General features: G+C 41.4%; 1 protein-coding gene across 4 annotated transcripts in view; it reads right to left on the bottom strand.

Annotated features, from left to right (window-relative positions):
* The window catches only part of THADA (THADA armadillo repeat containing), a 2,999,906-nt gene that overhangs the window by 2,473,920 nt on the left and 506,952 nt on the right, over positions 1-19,034 (bottom strand). For all 4 annotated transcript variants that reach the window (XM_069608464.1, XM_069608463.1, XM_069608465.1 and 1 more), the window contains exon 12: positions 3,984-4,138. In XM_069608464.1, the coding sequence (XP_069464565.1) occupies positions 3,984-4,138 (155 nt within the window). The remainder of the gene's footprint in view (positions 1-3,983; positions 4,139-19,034) is intronic.

Below are 19,034 nucleotides of genomic sequence, written 5' to 3'. Positions count from 1 at the left end.
GTCGAAGGAATCTGAAGAAGAACTTGAAGAGGACGCCTGCTGCAACTCCTGGACTGTTGGTTTGCCCGGTGAAGCCCTGCTGCTGTGCTGAAACTCCAAATTCGTATCGACAGAGAAGCCCCTGCAAGGACGACTTCTCCCTTTGAGTTGGTGGGACCAATCAACTCTAAAGTAAGTCACCTTGACATCCTCTCGGAGCTGGTTGGAATTCCAATGCAGTCGCTGCTGGAACTGAATAGCCAGGGAGAGGAACACCAGATTGTGTGCGTTGCTTTTAAGCTGGCCAAGAGCTCCAGGAAGATCCTCCGGACTCCCAGGAAGAAGAACTGACCGAGCCTGAGTCCCCTCAACAGAGCATTGGACCCCAGATGCAACAAAAGCCCATTTTGACAGCCAGGAACCACGTTGTTGCTATTTGCAGTACACGCAAGCAGCTGAAACACCAAAGTGGCACTTGTTTGAAGATTGCCGATTGCGAGCAGCGACCGTCCCATTGTAGTGCATGAGTCCCCAGGAGCCCTCCCTCTTGTCCCCACGACAGAGGCCTAGGAACACCAGGATCTGCAGAGCTGCACAGGAACAGAAATCATCTGCTGCAATATTCTTCAACCTAAAGGTACTGAAAAGTCTGAGAGAACTTACCTCTTGTTGTGTGACCTTGCTTGTCCTCGTTGGAGACTTGTCTCGGTTGCATCTGTAGTTTTGTTAACAGCTTCTTTACCTCACAAGCCTAATCAGCTTTTGGCACTCCTTTGAATTTCTTCTATTCTACAAAGACTTCTAAAACATTGCGCAAGACTTTTACTTACCTGCAAGAAGTGCTTCAGTTCATCTTGACTTTTGCTAACTTAACATTGGCTGGCCTGGCTCCCTGAATGACTCGTCCCTCCTCTGCTTAGGTGTTGTGTCTTCCTTCCAGGAAGGGATTAACTAACTTTGCATTGGGGGTTATGAAAAGTACTTACCTGCTTCAGAATATTTGTGTGATCTCTTGTGTTGTTCTAAATAACTTTTTTCCTTTGACATATTCCTAAACCTGATTCTAAATGCAACAGTGATATATTAATGTCCCCAGCACCCTAACTATTGAAGTCACCTGAGGGTTTAGGTAGTGTCTGTGGGCCAACCCAAATGGGTACTTGCTGATTTAGAAATATTAAGAATGTGTATTTTTGAAGTGTGTTTGAGCCTTACTGTTATATTGCCCCTTCTGAAAAAGGCTTACTCTGACTGTTAAATAAATTAATAATTGTGTCATCAAGAAACCTTGTGTGTAAGTTTATTTGAATACTTGTCATTGTGAATCTCTGTGTAACTCCCCTACAGCTCATATTGACCCCTCTTAAAATAAGCCTGGCTGCTCAACACGCTACCAATCTGTGTAGTACAGACCTATACCAAAAGTTGGGTTCCTATTGCCAGGAGGCCAGGGCAGTTGTAGTGCACCCAAAGGGTACTGCATACGATCTTGCCTAACATCCGCCCTACTTGGCTTTTTCCAGGTTATCAATATAATGCATATAATATTATATAGTGCATATAATCTCCAAAATGTGCATATAATCTGTACGACATCAAAGGAGAAAAAGTCAAGTCCTGATTTCCTTAGGTAAATCTTTCTGTTTAAAAATAGATCTGCTAACACTGGCAATGGGAGAAGACATTCTCTCTTTTATTCATGTAAGACCGAAACGCGGTGAAACTTTATGGTTGAACTTCAATCCTATAAAAACATATAAAGTGGTTGTGTATGCCTAATTACGGTTTCGGAAGAAAGAATACCTTCTGAATCTTTACTGAAGCAGTCAAACCATTGTTATAATAGACGTTACGTGTTTGAACATTGTCATTACAAGTTGGAAGGAGCAAGCATTGCCCAAGCCAAGAGCAAACAAAACATTTCCCCAATTAGGATTGAGAACAGCTTTCCCAGAGCCAAAGAATGGTTTAATTATTACTGTGAGCAAAACAAAATACCAGCATTGCCCACGCCAAGTGTGTGCAAGCATTACATGAAGTTAAGAGAGTGGCAACCAAGCTTCTGGGTAATTAACCTGGCTAACAGAATACAGAGGCATAAAGGCAAGGCTGGGGAATGAAAACATGCTACTTGTAAATGGTCTTTTAAGCAGACACAACCTACATTGCCAAAGGAAGAAGAGAGCAGTGTGTCCTAAAGGCAATTTGGGGTTATCCTTTGCACCACTGTGCTCACAGAGGCACAGCTCCACCTCACTGATGAGGCCCGACTGGGCTGAAACACGTGTCTGGGGTTGCTGTTGGCACTGTTGTTCAAAGGAGGTTTGCCAGGCATTTTGGTGCTGGATTACCCTTATGGGCGGGACAAAGACTGATATGCAAATGGATATTCCTCCTTTCTGAAAAGTACAGTGAGAAAAAAAACAATGGCTGCAGCCTCTCGGAGTGGATAAAAACCACAGAACAGGTTATCATGCAATGTTCTTTCTAGAGAGAGGCGCCTGCTACCTTTTTTGTTTATTTCTTTTCATGTTGAACATTGAAGTTGAAATCTGGGGAAGGGGAATTTACCCAGGTTATCAAGAAAGAAAAAGGATATCACTGTTCATGCTATTGTGAATTGCCATATATTTTCTTTGTGTATTGTATGTCTAAGTGTGAGGGCCAGATATCATATGTTAGAGTCTTTTCCTTTACTTTGGATAGGCAGGGAAATCCTTGTCGGTGTAGGGATAGTGAGGAGTTTGATGAAACTTATGATTGAATAAAATGGCATATTTTGAGACATCATCTAAAAATTGTCCGCCTTACATGTCTGACCCCTCATAGGACCAAGTAACGTATAACGATGTAGCCTAACGAAACTGAGCCTTACATTAAAACAGAAGCTTCTTTCCTCATGTCTAGACAATGTAGAAAGCTGTTCTTCCCTGATAGTGGTGAAAAGATGACAGTAACACACCTTGATCTATTTGAAAATTGGAAGGAACCTCTGGTCTGCAAGCTGAAAAGTGAATCAGGAATGAAGGACGATCCTATCAGGCAGACAGCATAGATCATGATCAAAGTCTGGCCAAGCCCCTATTTCACCTACTCGTTTACCTGACTTTTTTGTAGCCAAGAAAAACTATTTGGCCACCAATGCTAAGTATACAGCATACATAGATTTAAAGGGAGGAATTTAAAGTACTCTGAAAGCCAAAGGTAAGTTCCAAGGTGGAAATGCAGAGTGAATGACTGGCGTCCTGTTACATAATTCTTCAATGGTCTGCCCGCTAGAGATACAGCCTGGTAAATACTAGCCCCCACCACAATAGTTGCTCGGGGCCATTAATATTGTTAAGGTTCAAATCAAGAAACACAAAACAGAGAGTGTGAGGGCATGTAAAGGCAGTTGGGGATTCAAGAGGACTCCTCACACTTTTTAATGAAAAATAATTTGAGCAAAACAATTCAAACTACAATGATTCGAGCAAAACAAAAAGATAACTAGACATACACCCCTTCAAAGTACTTATCGTATTCATAACATATTCGTAGCAGCAAATTTTTCGGTCTTCACATTTTGACACCATTTCTCCAATCAAGGAGTGGAGCGATAAAGAGTTGACTACGGTCTGCAATCTTAAAAATGTACAAACTGTGGTAAAGGCATATCATGCGTAGGAGGATGGCAAATACAGCTTCAAAGAGCGCGAGAAACCAGAAAATCGGCACATCTCCATATCAGTGTCAGAAAAATAAATATATAAATAAAATTCACAGGGGATTATTAGACTCAGGGATTGCCCAAGGTCCTCAAATGAGTTTGCAGAAAGATCTAAACTGAAGTGTGACAGGTAACTGTGGCATAATGCAGAACCATCCTAAGCGTTTTAGACATTTACAAAGGTGTAAGTTCCTGTCACCAAACAGAACATCAATAAGGGATATTAATAAGCTAAGCACTTCTGTATAAAAATGCATGATTTCCACACAAACATACATCAAATGTTTTTAATTACCTGGTCATGTCTGTGAACTAAACCTTGCTGTATTAATCCTGTGGATACTTGTTCATTCCACATAAAGTTATCTGTAAACTGTAGGTGTCCGTGAGCTCTGGCAGTTCGCAGGCATGCCATCAGGGCTCCAAGTGCACCACGGCTATTTGTAGATCCTAGAGAGCAAAAATATTTTAAAAGTTCCAAACACTTAATAAATATCTAATAAATTCCAAGTATTGACATCAACAAGAATAACAAAGTGGCCTCTCTATAGAGTAATGCTCTAATCTTGCATTTAGGTCATCTTCAGCCAACATCCTGGTTTATCTTCTTTTCTAAATGATGCCACGTCCAGTATTCGTTTTTTTATTAGCTATTTGCTTCTTTTCCAATTCAAAGACAGCATCATGTACCAGGAAAAGAGACTATTATAAGTGCCCAAAGCTGAATCGAGGCGGGAAGTACTGAATACACCAAGACCTGCACCGTGGCATTTCTGTTGCTACAGACTTTTATTCAAATGTAAAGTGGGATGGGGGAAATGCCTCACTAAGCCCAATGCTAAGAGGGGTTTCCCTGCCTCAACATAAATCTCAAATGGGCTCGCCAGGATATCAAAATCAAGATAATTCCACCGTTGTGTCAAACCCCTAACACTAGCCCTCACACTAACAACTCAACATAAAGTGCAAAGGGGCGGTCTTGTTAGCAGCTCCTTTATAGTTATTTTCAAAGTACCAAACACAAAGTTCCAAAGGGTGCAATAAGAAAACAAAGTTCCACAGGGGTCAAGAGAATGTCTCCCTTCTCCTCCCAGAGATTTCAAGTTCCAGGGAGAATTAATTCTTTTCTCTTAGCTTTTCCATAATGTTCACAATCCCTGGGCCTGACTCCCGTCCTCAGGTTTCTCTTCCCTTTCGCACAGCCAGGTTCACTCTTCACCCTGGCACTGTGACTAAGAAGAGGAGTAACAACATCTTATTTGGGCGAGAGTCAACAATTAGCATCAACAATTCTCCTTCTAGGTAGACTTGGTGTACTATCCTACAAAGTACTACCTATTGGCTTCCTATTAAAAGTATCAATTTTAAGATCTTATGTATAGTGCATCGCGCAATTCAACATCTGGGCCTTCCTTTCTTCAATCGAAACGTACTGGGTATGTGCCTGCTAGAGTTTTACGTTCTGGCTCTCAAAACTTGTGTGAAGTTATAATGGCTCGTAAAGTGTGAGCAGGGGGTGGGGTGATTCGATCCTTTTCAGTTCTGGCCCTGAAGTTCTGGAACTCTCTCCCCTCTTATTTGCGTGAGATACCAGATCTCCTACACTTTCGTAAAGCTTTGAAGACCTTCTTGTTTTAAAGGACTCCTCTTGTGATTGGGAGGGGTTTTTATGGCAGTCGCTTTTCTTTTAGCACCCAGATATCTTTGGCCCGTGTTTTCTTGCACTTTATAAATCAAAATATAAATATAATAAACACCCATTGCGCTGAGGAAATGCCAAAGGGGAGCACCTTGAACTGGTAGTGTGTGTTTCCTACCTGGAAGCGCAAGTATTTTCTGTGGGCTGGCTCCAATGAAATATGAAAGTATGCATCTTTCATATCCAACATTGCCATGTAATCCCCTTCTTTTAGGAGAGGGATTACTTCCTGAAGATTTGTCATTGGTTGGACATTGTGTGTTGGCTGGACACAGGTCTAACACAGGGCGCATAGTTATGTCCTTTTTTGGAACCAGGAAATACACTGAGTAGATATCTCGGTTTACCTCATAAGGTGTAACCAGTTCTATTGTGCCTTTCTGTAGAAGAGACTCGATTTTTGCCTGTAGAATCTGCTGATGACATCCTCCTGTGTCTTGATCGATGATGTTGGGGTTTCGCTATAAACTCGAAGGGCATCTAAGGGCAGTTGTGGCAGACAGCTTTGCTGGTGTTGTTGGTGCTGCGTTTGTAGCAACGAGACGCTCTTGCTGCCTGTCTGTGCTCCGCTGAGCATACACTGTGGAAGCAACTACTGGCACGAAGGGCCGCTAGGGGCAGTTGAGGTGGTTGGAGTGTTGTCCCCTCCTGCCGAAGCGCGATGCCCATAGGATGCCCATAGGAAACGTTATCTGAACCTACAGTGAAGGATTTGCACCTCCGGAACAAATACAGAGGATGGAAGATTTGGGGAGTGTCATTTTGTTTCTTGACAGACTGGCGAAGCTTCCTATAAAGCTTTGAGGAGCATAGCATAATAAATCCCCCTGCTACTGCCCTATTTTAGTGAGCCATGAGAGCAGGACCTGGCGAAGAAGCATGAAATCGTATTGCTTGTTTTTCTCCATCAAAGCGATGAAGTTCACAGCCACCAGAAAATATGGTCTGCACAGTACCACCTCTCACCTTGCAAAAAGGCTAAGAAGCTGAGAGGACAAAACTAAAATGTTGAAAAAGGGTAGGCTCGATCAAGTGACCAAAACCCAACCTCCCAGCGCCCACAAATTTGGAATATCTTGCTTCTTGCTCCTCTCCTCAACCTCCTATAACTATTCAACTCTCACCGATTATAGATAACCATTTGTTATTAAACATGTGTTTAGGTCTGCAACGGGATTCTTTGGGAAATATGGATTACCTGCTCCACTTTTCGATGGATTGGAAAATCTAATTGGTACTAACCTCTCTCCCTCCTCTGATCTTGCTAGATGTGTTTCATCCTCTGACTCTCTTGAAACTACTACTAGCGATAGTGACAGTGAAAGTGAGCTGGAATGCTCCCGTTTGCAGTAATTGGAGCGCCAAAGAAGGCACCCAAATAACGTCTAAACTCAATGCAATTGTCTCTAGTGTGGAAGCCTTGATGATCTTGTGCTCTAACATCTCACAAGAGCGGAAGGAATTTAAACTGACCATTGTCAAGGTGGTGGATATTATCTTGGAGAACTCTAAACCTATGCAAACTGGCATGTCTGAAACTACCAGGGGGCAAAAGGATAACATGCCACACTTTAAAAGCATTGCTCTGCAAATGACTTACATTCCTTCCGCCGAAGACCATTCTATCCAACTGGCATTGCAGGAAGTCGATTATATGGATCTCAGTCACCTGAAAAGGACGATTGGGATTATGAGGAAATGATATCTCCTCTCCCAAACATCTTGCTTACAAATGAAAATCTATCATCTGCTTCAACATTGCACAGAAGGAATGTGAGACAAAGAGTCATAAAAAATCGGAAAATGGCAAAAAGGAGTCATTTTGCGGTCTGAGCAGGGAAACCTCCTACTGCCTGTGTTTGTACAAATAGGCAATTTGGCCTTGGCCCCAAACACCACAGTGTTGCATACTTTAAGCGAAGGTACTGTCATGCAGGTCCAGCTGCAAGGCCCAATAGATTGTTGGTTACAGGCACCAGAAATCCACGTCATGGAGGAGATGGCAACTACCACATTTAAAACCTGCTCTAACAAAGCGCCTATGACCACAGAAAAGCCTATTAGTAACCAAAAAATAGCAGTAGAAACGGCAGTCCATCTTGGGCCTTCTCAAAGCAGCGACAATTTTATATTTACACAGCCCCAGGTGTCGCTTTCTAACATTTCATCTCTGAAGGAGAGAAAAGCATGGACTATTTCGGCAAATAAGAAAATCTTTGCCATTGATGACAACACAAGTTCTCTGGGTAAATGGGTCAAATTGGAGGAACTATGTCCTTTTCTAAACCAGAAAATTATTATGGAAATATTTTCACAGACCAACCAGTTAAGAATGATAAACTCTGGATATTATCTGTATTGACCTTCCAAAGTTTGACAGCCCTTCGAATTGGGAAATCACTGAGTTTGTCTCTCGCTTGATGGCGGCTCTTCTCTAACAATGTGCCCCTGAACCTGAACCTTTTGGTTTCAGTCTTACAACCTGCAGAAAACAGTGTTTGTCTTGGCCTGTAAAGTCACCAAAATCAATGTAACAAATTCTTAAAAGCTTCCACAACTAGTCCCGATATCTATTGCTTTAGGAAAAAAATCAAGTCGAGCAACGAATTTGTAAAACAGCAATCCCCAACAGTGTTCGACAAAGACGCTCCTGCAGCACTCTCATGGGTTTCATGGAACACTAGAGGGCACCAATCCTTGCTTGGACAACCGCTAGGCTTACTGCGTTTAACCTCTAATTACATTTTTCCTGTTGCAGGAAACTTGCCTTACTGCTACTTTTAACATTGATAGCTAGAATATACTTTTTTTTTTAAACAATTTATTAAATTCCACACAGAACACATAGATCAGCAAATTAACAATGTCTCACATTAATCAAAAAAGAACAAAATCAACACTGTAACATAAGCATTATAAAGAGTTCATACCAACAAATGACTAATTCAAGTGAGACATCTTCAACATATTACCCCGAATATTCCAAAGACAACACAAACAAAGTGACAACAAATGATACCACAAACAGAAAGGAGTAAATAAGAGAAAGAAAAGAGAAAGAAAAAGAAGAAAACCAAGAAAGAAAACCCATCAACCTCACCCTGAATCCCTTGCTATCAAAGTAATCCTGCATATACATCAATCATAGAGAGCCATAAACGGACCGCACAGCTGCATGTAATCCTCTTCTTTATTTTTATTATGAAATGAAACCTTATCATAGCTTGCCAAGACATGCAACTCCATCAACCAATCATCAACATTTGTTTTTTTCCTTGTTTTCCAAATCCTGAGTATCAACTTAATCGCTATCATTATAGCTGTATCAATCCAACAAGAATGCCTCCTAGCGCTTCCACGTCTATTTTTCTTGGAAAGCAAAATTATATTCACTGCAGACCTCTGCAAGACAATACCAAAAATCAGATCAATCCTATCAAGTACCTTTTTCCAAAACCTCTGCACTCTCAGGCAATCCCACAGTAGATGCAATAAAGTGCCCCTATTAACATCACAACACCAACACAAATCATTAGGTCGTAACCCCAGCTTAAACATCTTAACCGGTGTCCAATACAATCTCCCTACAATTTTTTGTCTAATTAGACGTAAACCCATATCGGGTCCCAAGTTCAAAGTAACCCTTAGAACATTCTTCCGATCCACTTCAGAAATGTCATCCTGAACCTCTTCCGACCAAATTTCTCTCAATCTAGACCATGCTAATTGGAGTTTCTCATCAATAGGCATAAATTGCATATAAGTACTCGCACAGTACTCCTGGCCTTCTAACAGCTTACTAATCTCTGGCTTCTCTCCAATAGAACCATCCGCCATATCCATCCTACTATTCAACATAGAAACCAAAGCCAAGTATCTATTCCTCTCACCCAGCCTCAATCCATATGTATCTTGTAATTCCACAAAAGTCAACCACCTGTCCCCATCCATCACATCCTCCAACTTCAGAATACCCCTATTTATCCAACTCACCCAATTCAGACATTTATTATCTATTTGTATAACATCATTAAACCATATAGAAGCATCAGGGCTGAAACCATAACTCTGATCATTTTCCCTAAACCACTCTTCCATCACTTTTCTAGTCGCCACAATCGGAATAAACCGCAACCTCTTATTCGGTAATTTACCCATACTGTATAAGTTTCCCAGTTCAAATGGTGCACAAACATCTCTTTCCATGCGCACCCAAAGAGGTTCTTTTGCATTCCGTTCCCTAAAGTAATATGAGCTTTTTTTCAGCAAAAAGGCTTTGTAATATTTTGTCAAATCCGGGAATCCAAACCCCCCCCATCCGCAACCTTTTGAATCAGTATATATTTTGGAACCCGAGGCCTGTTTCCCAGACCCCACAAAAAAGAAGAAAAGAACTTCTCAATTAGGATTAACTGCTTCTTACATAACAACGGAATCGATTGAATAATATATAAAATCTTCGGTAAGAGGACCATTTTGATTGCATTAATCTTCGCCCATAAATTCAACTGCAACCTTTCCCATCTCTTAATCAATAACGACATATTCGTGACCACCAAGTCCAAATTAAATTGCAGCAATTTCTTCAAATCTCTGATAATGTGTATACCTAAATATTTAACACCCTTCGGAGACCACTTACAATTCCACGAATGCAAGACATTACAATCACATCTGCTAGACAATGGAAAGATCTCCGTTTTGTCCCAATTCACTCTATGTCCTGACAGTTCCCCCACTTCCTGAAACATATTTTTTATGACATCACCACACACCTCAGGGTTTGACAGCATAAGAAGCATGTCATCCGCATATGATCAAACTTTAACTTCAACTTTGCCCACCATAATTCCCTTAACAATCTCACATTGTCTAATATATGCAGCAAGAGGTTCTAATGCCAGATCAAACAAAAAAGGTGACAACGGACAGCCTTGTCGCGTGCCCCTCAGTAAAGGAAACGAATCCGAAATCACTCCATTGACCAAAACCTTGGCCCTAACATCCCTATGAATACATTCCACCATTTTCATGAAACTCGAACCAAACCCCATTTTCCTGGGGTTTGGTTCCAGAAACTTCCAGTTAACCCTATCGAAGGCCTTTTCAGCATCAAAAAACCCAATAACATCATTCGAGTCCTTCCCCAAACGTTCACCCACCACATTTAACACAGTTTTAATATTATCATAACCATACTGCCCTGGAACAAACCCCACCTGAGACTCATCAATCAAATCTCCCACACATAACCTTCGCCTATTGGCCCAAATTTTTGTGAACATTTTTAGATCGACATTCAACATCGAAATAGGTCTATAATTTCCACACTGAGTGAGATCTTTATTGGGTTTCGGGATTACGACAATCAAAGCTTCTTTCATTGACTCACACATCTCCCCTGTAGCCATGAATTCATTATAGAGCTTACTCAAAACTGGCGCTAATTGGACGACAAATGTCTTATAAAATTCCGAGACTATACCATCAGGACCCGGCGATTTTCCATCATTCATTTGAGATATAGCAGTGCTAACTTCAGCCTCTTCAATTGCAGAGTCAAGTAAAGTCTGCTTCTCTAGAGCCAGTTTAGCGAGTGAAATTTTCCCAAAAAATGAATCTAATCTCTCTACCGTAGGATCACCGTCTTCCCTATTCAGTTTCTCGTAAAAAACTTTAAAATATTCACAAATATCTCCATTCCTGTGTAATGTAACACCTCCAGTAGTCTGAATAGAAGAAACACAGTTATCCGCCCCCACCCCCCTAAGTTTACAAGCCAACAATCTTCCATTATGATCCCCCGATTCCCAAAACTTCTGTTTTGAATAAAACACACTCTTACTTGCAAAGTTTTGCACGAGTCCTCAATTCCGCTTCCAATTTATGCAATTTCAGTTTGTTTTGACCTAAGGCATCATGCGCACAAACCCTCTGCAATTCTCTGATCTCTTTTTCGAGACTTCTAATCATTTCCTGATTATTATTCTTTGCATGGGCAGTCCTACTTATTAGTTCACCCCTCAATACTGCCTTAAAACAATCCCAAACAGATTTAATGCCGGCTGAATCTAAATTTTCCTCAAATAGCGGGCAATAAATGCTTCTAAGCCCTCTGTAACCACACTATCTTTTAGTGTATTAGCCTGCATTCTCCACCTTTTTGGTTTGACACCTACATTATCCAAAAGCAACTGCAAATACAATAAGGCGTGATCAGAGATTCCCCTTTCCAATATATTCGTGGACACCGTCTGACTACTCAACGTAACGCTAACAAAGAAATAATCAATCCTAGAGTATGGGTTGTGAACAGGTGAATAAAAGGAGAATTCCTCCTCATCACGATGAAGTTCCCTTCAGATATCCACAAGTTTGTATTTAAACACAAACGCCTTAAATTCATCACTTATCTTCTCATTATAATATTTACAGTCCGATTTCCGGTCCTTCCTACTATTCAACACCATATTAAAGTCACCCCCCAACACCAATGATTCACCATCCATACCATCTAGTAAAAGACCTAACTGACTGAGAAAAGACACTGCTGGTGAGCACGGTGCATACACAGTTCCAATCGTCATTTTTTTTTCCATCATGGAGTATATCAAGTAATATGATTCTACCTTCCTCATCCATAACCGACTTTTCAATCGTAACCGGAAGGCCCTTTCTAAATAAAATACTCACCCCTCTAGACCTAGAATCATAACCATTCGAGAACACCCTAGTGTACCGTGAATTGGTCAAATATTTTTCAGTCTGTTCATCCAAATGAGTTTCCTGAAGAAAAATCACATCAGCTCTACTTCTCCATAACCTTGCCAAAACCTTGCGTCTCTTCACAGCATTACCAATCCCTTTAACATTCCAAGATACAAAAGCTAGAGCAACCATAACTCTCTATATCGTGCACTTACATCTATGCAGTATCCTCCAGGTTCAAAAGGCAGGGTCCAATAAAAGAAAAGTAACAAGCTAGGAAAGGGCAGACACAACAACAAAAGACGTATACATAAACAGACAAACATAAAATAAATGCATTGTATCATATTTTTAGTCTGAGAAACACCAGACTCAAAATTAGCGTCATTATATACATCAAATACAACATTCTGAACTATACCCACCAGAAACGAAAAAAAACCCGCCCGAACAACATCAATTTAACCACCAATACCATCCCTATGATAAATAAGCCTATTCTAACTCCCATATCCCTGCCAATCCTGCACACCAATACCCAGTGTATCCCAGTGAGATTCCAATTTGTATATCAAACACGACCTCCACTTTTACAGCACTTACTAATCGAAATATTAGAAAAATCACAATGATAGAGAAAAAAAAAACCATTTCCACACCACCCCAAGAAACTTGTTCGTTATGAACCAAACATATATACAAAAGGTCCCCAAACCCCATATTCAATATATACCCCCCTCCAAACCATATACTCCACCTCTATTGTCATAAGACCCCCCCTTCCCGCCAAATAAACAGATGAAGATCATCACCCCCCCGCAAGTAAATGGCACCAGACAATACCCACTAATAATCCCATGTACAAAGAATAATTACCCTAGCCAGAATTTCAACTGGGAAACAACTAGCTCCACACTCCCCAGCCTACCAACCATCACCAAGGTGAGTCCTCCCAATTATACCCCTCCTCACGTACCTGAAACAATCATACCATTCCTACACTGGCAAATAGTGGACCGGAACAGCTAAAATCTAATAAAGGCATCCCACAACAAGATTAACTGTGGCCATCAGGATAAGCTGAGAACAGATTTGTTCATTAATATTCCAATGGACAATCTACCCACTTGCCCCTTAAACAGGTCTGAGGCAAACATCGACATTGCAACAAAGTGGCACAGTCCACACCCCGCCACCGTTCCCAGTACATTACAATAAAAAGATCTACTCAACCCCCTCTGGTCAAAGCCAATAGGGTGTCACACAAATATACTTAACACTGGAGCCTATGGGGCGTAGAAGCATGACCTCCACAGAAAAGGGTGCACCATATATAGTGCCAGGAGTATACTGCTACAGGCACATAGAATACCAAAAAATAACTCCCAACACCACACTTAACCGCCCCCCACTTGCTATTAATAAAGCGCAGCCAGAGGTCCTTCACCCTGAGTCACACGCGGAAATATGAATTGCCAAGCAACAACTATCACAACACACGTATGAACTACTGCAATTAGTCTCCAAACCAGATGTAATAGCCAACATTAGTTGGAAAATAAATCCGGAAGTTTGGGACAAAGTTTTGTTAAAACTGTCTAGACACATTGGGCGCATTCCATAAAGTTGGAGGAAGTCCATTCTTGTATCTGTTCATAAAAAAGGTGCAAGACATGATCTCCTCAATTATACACTTCTAGCTATGCTCGATTCGTGCCAAAAGATATTTTCATCAAATCTGCTAGCGAGACTGCATGAATGGGCTCAAGAGACAGGTTTATTAAAACCTTTCTCGACAGGCTTTAGAAAGGCGCACTGCACATTAGATAATATATACACAATACAATATATGATGGCAGAAACAAGGCGCAGTTCAGATTCTAATCTCTACTGATGCCTCTTTGATTATAGTAAGGCTTTCAATCTTGTGTCACAGGAACATTTATGGTCCAAACTTACTATCTGGGGCATAGATCTGCACTTATTGTATTTCCTCAAACTATTAAACATGAACACGACAGTTGTAGTTCGTGTAAATCTGAGGGCAAATTTAGCTCGGGGATTGACACTAATTCAGGATTAAAGCAGGGATGCATTCTCGCCCCTCTGCTTTTTAACCTATTTGTCTCAGATATGGATAGATCGATCAAAGCAGTGCGAAACATCCCGCCCAAAGTTAATAACGTGGCAATGTCAAGGCTAGGATATGCCGACGACACTGTCTTCTTTGATCCGACACCCTTGGGCATTCAATGTTCAATAGATGCCCTTGCTGCTTTCGCCCAAGAAAATCACACGATAATTAACATCAAGAAAACTAAAATCATGTGTTTAGGGGGCTCATTGCCGAACAAAGCAATTGTCTATGGAAACTGGGTAGAGATAATAATTAAGTGGTAGACATATATATTTAATCCAACAACTCATTTTTACAGGGTCATTGTAACCACCAAGACTTGGAAAAAATGGCTGGTTATTAAACGTTACATAGCAAGCACAGTGGAAACAATATAGAAGGCATGCAAATTATCTATAGAACACGCATTATACCAGCAATACTGTACGTGCTCAAGGCTCTCCCCTTGAGACATGTCAAGTGGCTTGATAAACTTGAGGGAAGAGTACTTCGGTTTGTTATGAACCTACCCAGCTGTATCCCTGTTGTGGCATTGCGGATGGAATTTGGTATTTACACCTGTATTATTTCTTGGTGGGTTCAACGCACCCTTCTCTATTTGAAATTGTTCTCTCTCCTGAATAATGCAAATAAGCTTCTAAGAATACTGGGAACTCGAGATGCAAACAGAAAAGACAATTCTGTTATACTGGAACAATCAGCAACATCATTATTGACGTGTTTGGGCATATCTCTGGCCTCAGCATATAATTTACCCAATATAGAACATATCTTAAAACAGAAGTCAAGAGAATGCGACAGAATCAATAACCTGACTGTACCAGCCACTAAGAAAAGATATAAGACTTATTCGTCCCAAAGGTTCTCTTTAAAGGCACCTTGCACTTATTTATCAAAGTTCTGTCATCTGGCTCTGAAAATATTCACTCTATATTTGCGTCTTAATCTTTTACCAACTTGGGAATATCATGGTGCTTGTAAAAATATTCCTTATGAGCTAAGACTCTGCCGACTGTCAACTAGAGATAGAAACCAACTGTCATATTTTAACTAAATGCCCTAGACTAAAATCCCTCTATATTAAAGGATATGGAAAATATGTTGTGAGCATCGGACAAATTGAACTAGACTAATTCTGGAATGCACATTACAGGGCTGAATCAATTGTCATTACTGTGGCAGCATATTTTATTTAGAAGGCTGCGCTAAAGATTTTAGGTCAATAATCATTTTATCTGTTAAAAATCATTTTTAGCCAAGTATTTTTATGCTTGTATTTTTAACTGCCTGGGTGGAAAGCAGACATACATTCCAAACAGGTTTTAGAAGGCTCATTCCACTTCTTACAACATTAGTGCCCTACTAAGTGTCATGTCTAAAGCTTCAAGTAAGGATGGCAAGGGCTTGTATATGCATTTATCAATTTCTCCAAGCCATTTGACACAGTTATCCGCCCCCGTCTTTGTGGGCAATCAATCCTCAACTGTTACACTTTATTAGGTCTCTATATTCTAACACCTCAGTGAAAATCTGTGCTAATCAAGAAGGTCATCTGACTCAATCCATTGCCACCAATTTAGGTCTAAAGCAGGGATGTGTGCTTGCCCAGTCTGTATTTCATTTGTATATTTCAGACATGGCGCAAGCCATTAGTCCTGTGCGCAATTTTCCTCCCTCAATTGGTGGCAGATCCATCCCATGGCTATCCTATGCGGATGATACTATCTTGCGGGATCATACACCAATTGGTCTTCAGCGTTCGATTAACCCTCTGGTTGTTTATGTCAGTCTTAGCCACCTAGTTATTAATATTAGTAAAACTAAAATTCTAATAACTGTTGCCGGACTTAGGAGTCACTTTGGCTATACTTGGAGAATTGATGCAAAACCTTTAGAAGTGGTTGACAGCTATTTATATTTAAGGTTTCCGATTGAATTCCACCCAAGCAGTACGTTTTACTGCGATTCTTTTCTTCCAAAGATAATGATAAAAAATTGTTGGTTCTAAGAAAATGTATCAGCAAGTATGGAGGTTTTAATATTGAAGGTCTGATTTTTATTTACCGCACTTCCATCATACCAGGGATTTTATATGGTGCAGTCTTTTGCTTTCGGTGTTTGTTTCGTAAACCAAAACCAAGTGGCTGGAAGCTTTTAAGATCAATTTTGAGTCCCTTCCTCAGTCCCGTTGGAGGTGCTGAGGTTGGAACTTGGCCTTCCATCTTTAAGATCTGCATGGCTGATCCATCACTGCAAACCTGTATTAGCCATGCATGTAGCTCAGCCTGGTTATCTGTTGGCCTTGTTTGACAAACAAATTTCGCCCACTTGTACAAATGTCTTTATGGCAGACCTCAGTAGAACTTTTAGTATGCACTTGGAGTCCATTGGAATGACAGTAAAGGACCTGGTGGACTGCCCTAATGGACTGCAGATTAAAAAAAATAAAACCATTGTTTGGGATACTGACATGCGCATTACTAAATTGCACTCAAAAAAATTATAGCTTGTATGCAACTCAAAGCTTTACCTCAAACACCACATGTTCATACTTGGCTAAACCTTGCAGTATGCAACTAAAGCAGTTTATTTTCTATCTAAGGTTTAATATTCTCCCCACCAGGGAACATGTGGGAAGCTGAATGGGTACACTCTATGAAGACAGATTGTGCCAGCTTTGTAACTGGACTACGGAAACTTGCTCACCAGCTGCCCGGCCCTGTCTAAAACCTATATTAAAAACCTATATTAAAGGAAACCCCTGTGATGAGAAGCATTGTGATTTTATCCAATCCGGTCAATTTTGGAACAATATATTTTGTGCCAGGTCCATTGTAGTTATGGCAGCAACCTTTTATATTTGGAATGATGCACTGCGACTGATTGCGTTGACGAAAACCCATAAGAAATATGTGGGAGGGTCGTGGCTAGCTGGCCATGTTGGAGGCTCCGGATCTCCGGTGCTCCTGTCGATCCAAAATATATCCTGCAATAACCTGCCTTCCCTGCGGCAAAATCCTGGCCCCAAACACAGGACGATGGATGGGAAGACTATCGGCATGCATCGCGAGCATCAATGACTCCAATGGCAGATTATTTTATTTTAAAATTTGTTTATTGGCATTTGTGATTATAAACATTTTACATTATTACTGGTCAGGTCCTTTGCACAGGATGTCTGACTGTGTCACTGCAATTTTGCCTTGCTTTCAATAAATAAATAAATAAATAAATAACAACACTCATATAACAAATTAACTGTCTCCTTGTGAGTGGCAGGCGGTGATTGATGGATTTCCGGGGTGGGGGGGTGGGGGGGCGGGTGTACTGTCTTCAGGGTAGTGGAGGGAGCCATTTCCGGTTTAGTTCGGGGACGTGGGGGTCTAATGCCCAGTATTCATGTCCATTTGTGTGGATCGATGGGTCTGTCGGATGTGTTGTTCAGGGGGGTTTATCATCGGAGGATCGAAATAGTTTGGACATGGCGTCTTTCCATGCCTCTAGCGCCATGCTTGAGTCTTCAGTGGATCTAGTGACACTGTCCTCCCAGGCTCTGGTTTCGGCGTTTGCCCATCTTTCTAGTTCTTTACGCCATACTTTATGGTTCGGTCCGGCTGGCTTTTTCCAGGCCATGGCGATAGTCCTCTTGCCCGTTATGCACAGTAAGTCCATTAGTTTTACAGCGTATTTGAGTTTGGCCTGCCTGGGGTAACTGCCTAGGAGGCATTCAGCTGGAGTCCATTTGTACCTGGTAACCTCAGCTTCTTCGCAGGTTTGTTTTGCTTTCGACCAGAGGTCCTGTGCCTTAGTGCAGTTCCATAGCATGTGGATCAGGTCTGCCCCGTCTGCCCCACACCATGTGCATTGTGCCTGAGCGGTTCTGTTGAACTGTGCTATTTTACTTGGGGTCAAGTAGGTGCGGTATAGTATATTAATCTGTATTAATCGAAATCTCTGGTTCCTAGAGACCTCTTTTGGGAATGACAGTACTCTGAGCCATTCGTTCTCAGACATTTCTTGTCCAATGTCCGTTTCCCAGCGGGTCTTTAATGCAGCGCTACGAGGATTAGGGATGTCCCTTAGGAGGCTGTATATTTGAGATACCGCCTTCCCCTCTTCGTTCAGGCCATACATCAGTGTCAGGAAGGGGTCAGTCTCGGGTTCTTCTGGCCAGGTAGGCCGTCTCGTGCGGGCCATGGTGCGGATCTTTTGGTACCACAGGAATTGACCGGTGTGGATGTCCTCTACCTCCTGTAACTCAGCGAATTCTCTGAATATACCATCAGTGTATAGGTCACCCCAAGTGTAAATACCTTTCTTTTCCCATAGCCTGATGTTGTGTAGGTTGGTGTCTGTTTTACCAAACCCCAAAAGTATTGGCACTTCCTGGAAGTATGGCTGTTTCAGGCGCAGGACTGTTGTGGTTCTGTGCCATATCTTCCTGCCCAGGGTTGCCAGAAATGGTGGTCTGTACATCAGTCGCTGACGAACCCAGATTAGTTCTTTCAGTCGAATTGGGGTAATCATAGCTTGTAACAGGGGGGTCTCAGAGGTGGCCTCATCCGCTAGCCACTTGGACACATGGCTCAGTTGGGCTGCCAGATAGTACTTTTCTAGGCTTGTAGTTGGATCCCACCTTGATTGTATGGTAAGACTAGGGTGGACAGGGCCACACGGTGTCTGCCATTTCCCCATAAGAATTCTTTGAGTATTGCATCGAGCAGTTGAAAAAAGAGTTTAGTGATGTAGAAGTGCACATTTTGGAATCCATACAGAAATCTAGGGAGAATAATCATCTTGGC

The sequence above is a fragment of the Ambystoma mexicanum genome, chromosome 4q, assembly GCF_040938575.1.
Source record: "Ambystoma mexicanum isolate Mex_15411 chromosome 4q, UKY_AmexF1_1, whole genome shotgun sequence".
In the NCBI taxonomy this organism is placed as follows: Eukaryota; Metazoa; Chordata; class Amphibia; order Caudata; family Ambystomatidae; genus Ambystoma; species Ambystoma mexicanum.
Note: the sequence above shows the minus strand (reverse complement) of the source record. Positions and strands in the feature narration are given on the sequence as shown.